Source organism: Mytilus californianus, unplaced genomic scaffold (assembly GCF_021869535.1).
Source record: "Mytilus californianus isolate M0D057914Y unplaced genomic scaffold, xbMytCali1.0.p SCAF_9, whole genome shotgun sequence".
NCBI lineage: Eukaryota > Metazoa > Mollusca > Bivalvia > Mytilida > Mytilidae > Mytilus > Mytilus californianus.
In genome coordinates, this window is record NW_026262745.1 from 98,711,006 (window position 1) to 98,723,433 (window position 12,428).

A 12,428-nucleotide genomic window follows, 5' to 3' on the forward strand; every position below is an offset into this window, starting at 1 on the left:
ATAATTTGAAAATGGGAGGCATGATCAAACTCATCATTGTACCGTATTCTTTTCACTATAAAGTTAATTTGTCGTCTGTTGCTGTCTGTCATATTTGTTCTGTCATGTACTAGGGGTACCGTTGTTTTTTTTCTCGTTTTAACTGTTTTACAAAGTGTCGAGGCCTTTTCAGATGGTCATTCGGTACGGGTTTAACCAATTGTTGAAGACTGTACGGCAACCTTTATTTGTTTTGAACTCATTTGAACTTTAGTGAATGGTTCTTTCATTTGCATTCGTATCATTTAATATTATTTTTATAGAGTCCTGGCAGCCAGCAGTAATTAAACAACCCCTCCCTTCATCAAGTCTTTTGATGTATGCCCTAGCAGGTGAAAATTGTTGAGATTTGTTCTATTATTATCAGATTGATTTTTTTTTATCAGATAATGTATTAGGGAGCATCGATACATGTACACAATTTAATAGCTGTAAATATCTCTGGTGACAAAGTAACGTTACACGTATCAAATATCTATAAGACGAGATATGATTTCAGAAAATTGTTTTTAAACCGAATTACACAACTTCCTTTTTGTCGTTACAACTGGAGCATGAAACCTACTTACAAAAATCGTATTTAAATCTATTTGTTTATTTAAAGGAAATTACTGTTTATGTTATGGAGTAGTTACTTGATTTCAATATATATATGTAAGTTTTTACAGCAGAATTAGTGGAGCATTTTTAAAACAAATTAAAATTATTGGCTTGTATAAATACTGCATAAAGAGTAACCGAGTTTGTTTTTGTTGAATTTAGTTAATTGTGGTTACTGATAATTATTTTCCATTTTTTATATTGATTTAAAAATAACGGAAAACTGTTGTGGTCAAGATCATCAAGGATTTCTAAAAGACTATAATTAGGGATTTGGTTTAAGCATTCAAATCAACAGCAATTACATTTTGTATAAAATTCTATTATTTATGAGTTGAACTCATTAAAGGGTTCATTACTTTCCCGATGAGATGATTGGTATATATGACAAAAGAAAATTTTCTCATAATCAACTAAAACCAAACCACTCTACACATTCAGAATCATATCTAAAATTAAAAAAAAAACGGAATTACTCTTATAATCTCTAATAATTCCACTTGTCTTCATTTTACGTTTGACCTGTTTTGGCAAAATATTAATAGCAATTTGGAATCTCTGGTACATCAAAATAATCAGTCTTTTATCTTTAAAGTAAGTATATCCTACATGACCATCAGTCCTTGAAATTCAGGATACTTATTAATTATTCGATCTCAACCCAAATGCATGTTTGCATATAAAGGAAAAAGGATGAGGGGGCTACGTTTTTTGGTCCCTTGAATTAAAAAAAAATAGAGTAGTATAAGTCTATCAAATGATACCCTTCAGATTTGTATAAGTCATCAGTCTGTTAGATACTTGGATATTTATGTTATTGTATTGTGACCACCATGTTGTCACTTAGGCTTCAAACTTCTTGCGTTTGTCGGACAAGAATAAAAACTGCCTCATTTTGAGATCTTGTCAACTATATTTAGATAAGAGACAAGGTCTTATCCAAAATTTAAATCAATAACAATTACATTTTGTACCAAATTCTATACTTTATGTCTCGAAGTTAAAAGCTGCATTATTTTCATTATGAAATGATAGTTATATGTGTATATATAAAACAGTTTTTTGCGTTTGCTGTACTGTTAAATAAACATATCTACATTCACAGATTGGTTGAAAAAAGGGGGAGGGATCCGGATTGATGGTAAAATCTTTGTTTTTACATTTAGCATTGTAGGGAAATGATAATATATATAATCTTATTAAGAAAATACAATCAGATTGTGTCATTTGTCAGACTAAAAGAAACATATATCATATTTGTTTCCCTCAGTATTTTGCTTTCGTATCTGTTTAGTTGTTATTGTGATAATCTCATTTTGTCTCTGTGTATTAATAATTATACTACTGGGTAAATACATGTGTCCTTTGTTTCAAAAATATCAACACAATCCATATTCAAAGAAATAAAAAGTATTTATATATAACATTTAAAAGAAAACTAGTAGAGAAGAATCTCATATCAATTTACATTGACTTAACAAGGAAACAAATTAATTATCAGGGTTCCAACAGCCAAGGTTACTTTGAGTTTTGGACTGGGCCCCTAAATCTTTAATTTAGCTGAAAATGTCTTTTGCGCTTATGTCAATGTTTCATATTTTGGCAAGTTACATCCTTAAATTAATAATGTTAGTGCTTTCCTCTGCTTCATCCCCATTCCAATATATTCAATTGGATATATATTTGCATATTCTTACTTATAATTGCATACCATGCTGATTTGGTGACCCTTTTATTGTCTGAGGAAGAAGTTCAAAATCTGCATTAGAGAAGAAGTTGTTATTTTGTGGATTGGTCATTTAACATGAAACTAGACATGATGTCAAATATGGGGAGTATTTATTGCTAAAACTACAGAAAAAATACACTCATGTTGTTTATAAACTACACTTTTAGTAATAATTACATAATAATGTCTTCCTGAACAATTAATAAACAACTGAAACAGAGTGTAGTACATAATGCTGTATACAATCTTCGCATTGATCTTATACAAGTATCCATGAAATACAAAATATTTCACAGAGACCTCCAATTGCAGGTTTGTGTGATACCAGTCTGCTAAGATATATCAGTATATTTGATTTGTTTACATCAAATGGTAATATTTCTGATTCTTAGTAAAACAATTTTAAAAACTCTACCAATTGTATGTTATCCCCGATGCACATTTACACAATTAGTAAAACGAAACTATTGAGTGAACGCAAGTATCATGAAAAAAATATATACAATCAAGTTGAAAGTCGACAACCCCCTCCTGTTTTCGAAAAAAAACATTACACTTTTCAAAGAGAATCTAACGTCAAAACATTTTAACATCTCGAATAGAGACACTAAATCAACAGTGAGTTTGTACTTGCATTTGAATAATGAAGATTGTGGAAAAGTCTTGTTTGCCGACAGAACATCACAGAATGCTTAACAGCTGACTTGCACTTGTTTGCTTTGATGCCCTGTCAAACTTTGACGTCGAGTGAAATGTGACGGCAACCAATGTAATCTACGACAATTGCGTCAAATTGATATAACAACAGAATTGTTGAAAATTATGGAAAAATGCCTTAAGAGTACTGTGGACCTTTATACATGTTTATAAAAGTTGGGTTTATAGTTATTCATGCTTATTTTCCCTGCTATTGCACGGGATGTAAAACACTACAAACTGTACATTTCCCTGTTTAATCGTTCACAGATCTTTACATTACGTAAATGATTTGTGTTAAAGGGAGTATGTTGTTTGTTTTTTTTTTGGATTCTGTATCTTACATGTGTTATTTCATTCTGTTGTAATAGGTTTTGTCGCATAAAATTCCACTATATTGACGATATGTAAACAAAAACAAACAGACAAAATAGGCAAAAATGTCAAAATAGGACCACAACGGTCAACATTGTACAACAATCTTAATCAATACGAAAGCAAACAAATAAACACTAAAAGGCACAAAGACAAATAGATATAAGAAGATGTGGTATGAGTGCCAATGAGACAACTCTCCGTCCAAGTCACAATTTGTAAAAGTAAACCATTATAGGTCAAATTGCGGTCTTCAACACAAAGCCTTTGCTCACATCGAACAGCATGCTATAAAGGGTCCCAAAAAATACCAGTGTAAAATCATTCAAACAGGGAAACTAACGGTCTAATCTACATGTATATAAAAACGAGAAACACTTATTAATCACATCAACAAACGACAACCATTGACATCAGGTTCCTGACTATGGACAGGTGCAAACAAATACAGCGGGTTTAATTAATAGGCACAAACATTCTCCCTTACCTGAAACAATAGTGTAACATCACAACATAGAAAGACACACTATAAAATATCAATTGAAATGGCTTAACTCAATCAAATGAAATATTAACACAAGCAAGTGAACATACACTGAACAAATAAATTGATCTATGACACAATGTAAATACAAAATCAGTACCTTCCGATGAACCTTTTTTTTAGAAAATGGATGAGACGTTCTTTGACATACACTTGGTTCATCAACTTTCTGTTCAGATACTGGTGACATTTAACAAAGTCAGTGCCTTATGGTCTGAAGTTTAAGTGTTACTCTACGTCCGTTATTCTTGACTTGATTTTAGTTTTTTTTTAATTCTTCATGTTCTTAGAAAAGCTACTACGTGCACGTTTTTTTTATATGGTGATTTTGTTTTTGAACATATGAGCTGAAGTTGTACTTTTTTTCTTTTTATTCTATTCACTGAAGAATATTTCAGAATATGGAAAAGCAAAGAATCACATAGTTTTAACTGTTAAACAATATGAAAAGAATATTTTATATAGTCTTGTGAAGAGCATATTTTTGGACTTGGTGAGCAAAAGATTCGCCAGCTTGAAAGACATTTCCGTTTAACAATCATCGAATTGAGGCTAATGATCATACATTAATCATGCGTAAACTTCAGCTTAGTTCGAAATCTACCTTTCATTTACTGAAAAAAGTAAGACCTAGAATAGAGGACCTCCTTAACAGGAGTGATCTGTTGAACATAACCCTGATACAAGTTGTCACATCTCATAATTTGAAAATGGGAGGCATGATAAAAGTCATCATTTTGCCGTTTTCTTTTCACTATAAAATTAATTTGTCGTTTGTTGTTGTCTGTCATATTTGTTCTGTCATGTACCAGGCGTACGGTTGGTTTTTCTCGTTTCAACTGTTTCACAAAGTGTCGAGGCCTTTTTAGATGGCCATACGGTACGAGTTTAACCAATTGTTGAAGACTGTACGGCAACTTATATTTGTTTTGAACTCATTTGAACTTTAGTGAATGGTTCTTTCATTTGCGTTCGTATCATTTAATATTATTTTTATAGAGTCCTGGCAGCCAGCAGTAATTAAACAACCCCTCCCTTCATCAAGTCTTTTGATGTATGCCCTAGCAGGTGAAAATTGTTGAGGTTTGTTCTATTATTATCAGATTGTTTTTTTATCAGATAATGTCTTAGGGAGCATCGATACATGTACACAATTTAATAGCTGTATATATCTCTGGTGACAAAGTAACGTTACACGTATCAAATATCTATAAGACGAGACATGATTTCAGAAAATTGTTTTTAAACCGAATTACACAACTTCCTTTTTGTCGTTACAACTGGAGCATGAAACCTACTTACAAAAATCGTATTTAAATCTATTTGTTTATTTTAAGGAAATTACTGTTTGTGTTATGGAGTAGTTACTTGATTTCAATATATATATATGTAAGTTTTTACAGCAGAATTAGTGGAGCATTTTTAAAACAAATTAAAATTATTGGCTTGTATAAATACTGCATAAAGAGTGACCGAGTTTGTTTTTGTTGAATTTAGTTAATTGTAGTTAATAATATTTGGTTTCCGTTTTTTCATATTGATTTAAAAATAACGGAAAACTGTCGTGGTCAAGATCGTCAAGGATTTCTAAAAGACTATAATTAGGGATTTGGTTTAAGCATTCAAATCAACAGCAATTACATTTTGTATAAAATTCTATTATTTATGAGTTGAACTCATTAAAGGGTTCATTTCTTTCCCGATGAGATGATAGGTATATATAACAAAAGAAAGTTTTCTCAAAATCAACTAAAACCAAACCACTAATACTAATAAGGGTCCTTATTTTACGTTTTGACCTGTTTTGGCAAAATATTAATAGCAATTTGGCATCTATGGTACATCAAAAATAATCAGTCTTTTATTTTTAAAGTAAGTATATCATACACGACCTCAGTCCTTGAAATTCAGGATACTTATTAATTATTCGATCTCAACCCAAATGAATGTATGCATATAAAGGAAAAAGGATGAGGGGGCTACGTTTGTTGGTCCCTTGCATTAACAAATAATAGAGAAGTATAAGTCTATCAAATGGTATCCTTCAGATTTGTATAAATCATCAGTCTGTTAGATACTTAGATATTTATGTTATTGTATTGTGACCACCATGTTGTCACTTAGGCTTCAAACTTCTTGTCGGACAAGAATTAAAACTGCCTCATTTTGAGATCTTATCATCTACATTGAGATAAGAGACAAGGTCTTATCCAAAGTGAAATTGTGCTACGCAAAAGACAAACAATAGTCTAAAAACACAATATGTGTTTTAATAACCTTTTTTTAATCTTCCGGCCTCTCTTTATCTTCAAAGCAGCTTATGAGTTTAAATTCATTTTCGTTTTATGCCTTATTGCCTGTCTAATTGGAGCCTAAATTACATGTAAAATGATAATTTTAGGTAAAATATATTATTTTTAACTTGTTTATAAAATTGAGAATGAAAATGGGGAATATGCCAAAGAGACAACAACCCGACCAAAGAGCAGATAACAGCCGAAGGCCATTAATGGGTCTTAAACGCAGCGAGAAAATCCGGCACCCGGAGGTGGTACTCAACTGGCAGCTAAATAAAATTGTGTACTAGTTCAGTGAAAATGGACGTCACACTAAACTCCAAAACATATAAATGAACTAAAATTAAAAACAAATACAAGACTAACAAAGGCCAGAGGTTCCTAACTTAGGACAGGCGCGAAAATGCGGCGGGGTTAAACATGTTTTGTGAGATCTCAACCCTCCCCTATACCTCTAGCCAATGTAGAAAAACAAACACCCAACAATACGCACAGTTAAACTCAGTTTAAAAGAAGTCCGAGTCTGATGTCAGAATAGGTAACAAAAAGTAAAATCACAAAAATACTGATCTCCGAGGAAAATTCAAAAAGGAAAGTCCCTAATCAAATGGCAAAATCCCTCAAACAAGCTCAAACGAATGGATAACAACTGTCATATTTCTGACTTGGAATAGGCATTTTCTTATTTAGAGAAAGAAACTAAGCAAAATGACAATGATACACAAATTAACAAAGGACTACTAGCAGTTACTGACATGCCAGCTCCAGACCTCAATTAAACTGATTGAAAGATTACATCTTCCTTATATGAATATCAAGCACAATCCCTCACGTTACGGGTTTAGTATCATACCGTCATAAAATATATGAGAAGAATATAATCTGTAGTAACCTTGATCCCGGCTCCAATAAAATAAGTGTCATCGACGTATAAAGTGGTATACAATTTATATACCTATGCAGAGTAATTTCTGGTTAATTTATTTTGATCGATCCATTGTGTTTTTAATTCAGAACTTAATATCTTGATTTCAAATATTACATATGACATTCCCCACCAATGTCCATATTTAATTAGCTTTTGCAAGAAACCAACTCTTCAAACTTTTGAAACCTTTCCAAAAATCTACAAAAAGGCCAAATAAAGGCAACAGTAGTATACCGCTGTTCAAATGTCATAAATCGATTGAGAGAAAACAAATTCGGGTTACAAACTAAATTCGAGGGAAACACATCAACTATAAGAGAAAAACAACGAAACAACAGAAACACTAAAGTGCAACAAAAAAACAAATTATTTCTTTCCCGCAATCAAATATAATGAATTACAGCACCCGTGGCACATTATTGTTCTTGGAGAGAATTTATCTTACCTTAAACACCTTCGGCATCAGTTATAATCCAACACTCCGAAGAATTTTTAGTCTTGAAATAAGAACAGAATGTAGACTTAAAACAAATACGACATAAGACTAATAACACTGTTAATATCCTTGTTATTTGGATCCCACTTGTTTTTGAATAATTCCTCCATGTTGCCAGATTACATCGAATTCAAACAATTTCAGATTGGCTATTCCCCTTCAATTTGACTCTGAGACGCCTCCATTTTCGGTACATACAGGTTTCAACTCCCTCAAGCAAAGAAGGCCTAAGATGGATTTGGTTATTTTTTTAAGGTCCTTTTTGGGTTATAGGTTTTCAACGTTTTCGGTCTTTATACATCCTTGGCTTTCAAATATTCGGCTTAAAAAAATCCAGAAAAGCGCTTAAGACGCATTGAACTTATAACTTGTTGTTTTCTTTTTTTTCATGTAAAATTTATTATCTTTGTTTTAAAAGTGTTAATTCAGATTATATTGCCTTATCAGACAAAAAAAGTAAACAATGGCCTACTCGACTATTCGTTCATTTGTTTGTACATAAATTAGACCGTTAGGTTTCTCGTTTGCATTGTTTTACATTAATTTGTCATTTCGGGGCCTTTTATAGCTGACTATGCGGTATGGGCTTTGCTCATTGTTGAAGGCCGTACTGTGACCTATAGTTGTTAATGTATGTGTCACTTTGTCTCTTGTGGAGAGTTGTCTCATTGAAAATCATACCACATCTTCTTTTTAATATGTATTGAATTTCTCTCCCTGCCTTTCCAGCAAGTACTATTTTTAAACTGATATATGTGTTACTCATTAGTTTTATCTCTTTTCAATTTTACATTAATGTGAGTGACAATCTGAAATTTTAATTTAGCTGTTATGTCCTTCGACACCGCACCAGTTATCCATGTATATATCATCCTGATGCAGTATGAAACTATAATAACATGTGTAAACTGTCGAAATAAATGCAACAGTTGTATACCGGTGTTCAAAGGTCACAAATCGATTGAGAGAAAACAAATCCGGGTTACAAACTAAAACCGAGGAGAACACATCAACTATAAGAGGAAAACAAAGGAACAACAGGAACACTGAAGTGCAACAAAAACAAACGACAACATCGACATCGTGTCTTCAAAAATTTATTATTATCAAGCGAGAAAAATGTTATGTAATTTGTATGTACATTTTTTTGTCTTCAACAGTTTTAACAAGTATACAGAATTTTAATGGAAGCCTCTGTTGAAAAAGTAGCATGGCAAAATGAAGAGTCATTGCAACAAAGAATGCTAAGTATGTTAAAACTGGAACTGATGTGTGACGTTACGTTTCTGGTTGGTCGTGAAAAGACGCCTATAAGAGCCCACAAAAACATCCTTTGCAGTATAAGTCCAGTATTCTTCACCTGTTTTAATGGTTCTGCAGCAAATACAACAGATATGGAAATACCAGACATTGACCCAGGAACGTTTTCCATGTTGCTAACTTAAGACTTTTTTCACATTAGTATCGAAATAAAATTCCATATGATTGATCTCAACCAACAAGTTTAAAGGTTCATTCTTACTTCTTGTTCTGAATATTTTTTACAGTACTACAGTACTACAGTTGTAGACGTAAAAGTTATTGTGCAGAGAAGAATAAGTCATGATAGATATTCAACTTATTGTGCCAATATAATTAAGATTTCTGATTTTGTTCAGACATGTATAAAATTTGTCAGCAATAGTTTTGTAGTCAGGAAAAATAGCTAATAACTTTTGATGCATGTTTGTATGTTTAAATAAAATAAACTAGGGCAAATTAATTCCATATAAAATGCATTGTTAACAACGAAGTTGCGGAGAGATGATATAAAAGTAGTAGCTTTCTGTGTGAAAGTTTCTTTGTCTGTCTGTCTGTCTGTCTGTCTGCGTATCATTATAGTTACATAAAGTTAATTATCAACACAATTCAACACACGGCTTTGTATTCGAACGAGTATTCATCATTATAAAATAGAAAATTACTTACTCCAAAATAATTTATTGTCAAAAGAACGGCATTAGCTTAAAGTTCTTAACGTTGTACTTACTAGATACCTCGTTGTGTATAAGCTCTCAGCTGATTTTTAAACAACGTTATTACATTTGTAGTTGGAAAAATCACATACATTAATGTAGAGTACTATATCTGTCGCCCTTAATTCGCAATCTCAAATCAAAAACCTTTCTATGCACAACATCATGCAAGAACCATGATCCGTTCTAATACTCATTGGTCATTATTGTTGTTCCGTCATCAGCATAAAGTTTACATTGTCCCAATTACGTTGATTTTACAAAATTTGGCGGTAATTATCATGATATTTTCATTTGTTTAGATCAATCTATACAGACAAGTATGAAATCAATGGTGGAAACTTGTTTATCATGCTATGCTGTGCAGAAAATTACAAGTTGGTAAAGCTGAAAAATGTCTGCGTTGGTGTTCTAAATACCTATATTAATATCCAAGGAATAGCATTTGCATTTCCGGTTTCAGTTCAGTTTTCACTATTGAATACACAAATCAGCTGTCTCAAATTCATTTCTGATAATACAGAGGAATGTCTCCAAATGCCAGGTTTTATTTCGTTACCAGAAAACTGTATTGAACTGATACTTAGTTATAAAGGTTTATCGTGTAAAGAAGAGGTATTGTTTGAGTATGTTATGAAATGTGCCGTAAGCTTGTGTCAACAAACTAATCTGGAAATCAACATTAAGAATAAGCGAGTAGTATTGCAAACATTAATCAAATACATTAGATTTCCACTAATGGATGTAACGTATTTTACCGACGTATCAAGAATCGGTATCCTTACTCAAAAGGAAGTTATTTCAGTATTTCAAACAATCCATGGGAATTTTAACGGTTGCTTTTCAGCAGTAAAACGAAACTCTCAGATTAAAAGAATGGTCAGAAATGTTAATGATGCACAAATAATACATTTAACCTCAACACAAAAACCACCGTTTGCAATGTGTATCGATGTATCGTGTAGCGTCACAACTATTTTACATGGAATATCACTTGGCTGCATGTATAATGGAGGCAAATTTCAGTGCATTATTACACATTTAAAAGTTAAATCATTCCCAGAACGAAAATTACCAATGGTTTGTCCAAACAACCAACCAACAGTTGTAGATATACTATCTAAACTAGATAATTTGAAATTAGGGATCAACGACAACGTGCAGTTACGTGATATTTTACTGAAAGAACCAGTCATCTTATCAAAAGATAATTGGTATGTAATAGAAATATTGGTAAATAATATATCAGGTTCAGTGAAATCGTCAAATTGCTGGGACAGTGTTATTGATGGAAACATTCAAGTTATGTTTAGAAAACACTCAGAAAAAACGGAAAACGTACATCCTGAACTTATTTGTGGTGTTCTTGTGAGTGAAAAATGAAATTGTTAGGACCATATGCATCAAATTTACTTTCTAAGATGAACTACGATTTTATTTTAAATAAATATAAGATAACTTCTAATAGATATATTATGAGGTGATACACATGTTTTTATTTGGTACATTTTCTTAAGAAATATCAATCTATTGACTATTCAATTTTAAATCATAGTAACATAGCAGATTTATCGAACGTAATAATTACTAAATATTTTGCATATGTTTGCTAAGCAGACAAAAGGAAGAATGTCTGATATTGACATTACTTGGTATTCGTCTGTTGATTTTGAAAACATTTTTCTCTGAAAATGAAACGCATTTTTGAGGGATCACAACGTTGGAAATATCTTGCGAATAACGCTATATTTTATATTCTTAATTTCGTCAAAGGGCTATCATTGCTCAGGACATTGCAACTTTTTATCGTCTTTGTTTGACTCCGGCGCGCATCATTACGTTAATGCACTCTCAGAATTTTGAAAACATATACATGTTTATGACGAACATAGAATTTTCTTTTGCACCAAAAAGTTTATTATATCTCAGGATGACGCTTTAATTTATTACCATGTGCACCATTTGATTAACAATCTTTCAGTCCGTATTTTTAAAAAAAAAATTGGTATTCATATAGTATGTATTGAATGAAATTCTATTATGCACCAGACAATTCCTCCACTCTGACAAGGTTGCATAAAAATATAGTTCGATAATCATAGGCATCAGAGAACTATTCAATGCTGAGAACGAAATTATCCATGCACTTCCTTTTTCCCAATTTGAACCCCTTTTTGTCAAATCTGGAATTTCAAGCAAAAGTATTTTGATTCCAATGCCGCATGTACTAGCTTGCATAAGTAAATGTCTTAAACGGCAACTTCAATTTTAACATCTTCTGTTAATGCTGAATTTGAAACGTCCACGTGTTCAGACTTATTTTGCAAATATTTGTTTTGTAAATTCAGTACTGCTAAGACATTATACTTCTTGTCAATCTAGTTAAGTTCTGTAGATTTTCAGAAATTCAACATGTACAAAATATGGAGATATGGAACGATTGGCAGTGCGACATTTATACAGGAGAGTCCAAATGAAATAAATCTAAGGAACTATAGGTCTGGGTCACCATAAGGCCTTCAGCAATGAGCAAACCCAATACCGTACAGTCAGCTATAAAGTGCACCGACATGAAAAAATGTGAAACTATTCAAATGAAATAATAAACGGTCTGATTTCTGATAAACGAAAAACATATATGACAGAAAGCAACCAATATATTACAGGCTGCTGACTTTGGATAGACACATACAGAATGTGGTGGGGTTA

General features: G+C 32.1%; 1 protein-coding gene across 1 annotated transcript; it reads left to right on the forward strand.

The window, feature by feature from the left end:
• Positions 1-587: 587 nt before the first annotated feature.
• LOC127716662 (uncharacterized) lies at positions 588-11,261 on the forward strand. The gene is made up of 4 exons (XM_052222912.1): positions 588-693; positions 4,983-5,066; positions 8,865-8,952; positions 10,022-11,261. Exon 4 carries the CDS (start codon positions 10,071-10,073, stop codon positions 11,100-11,102), a length of 1,032 nt encoding a protein of 343 aa, XP_052078872.1. The 5' UTR covers positions 588-693; positions 4,983-5,066; positions 8,865-8,952; positions 10,022-10,070; the 3' UTR covers positions 11,103-11,261.
• The last annotated feature ends 1,167 nt before the right edge of the window (positions 11,262-12,428 follow it).

Coding starts and splice junctions, on each gene's coding strand:
- LOC127716662 (XM_052222912.1), top strand. CDS start 10,071: ATGCTATGCTGTGCAGAAAATTACAAGTTGGTAAAGCTGAAAAATGTC.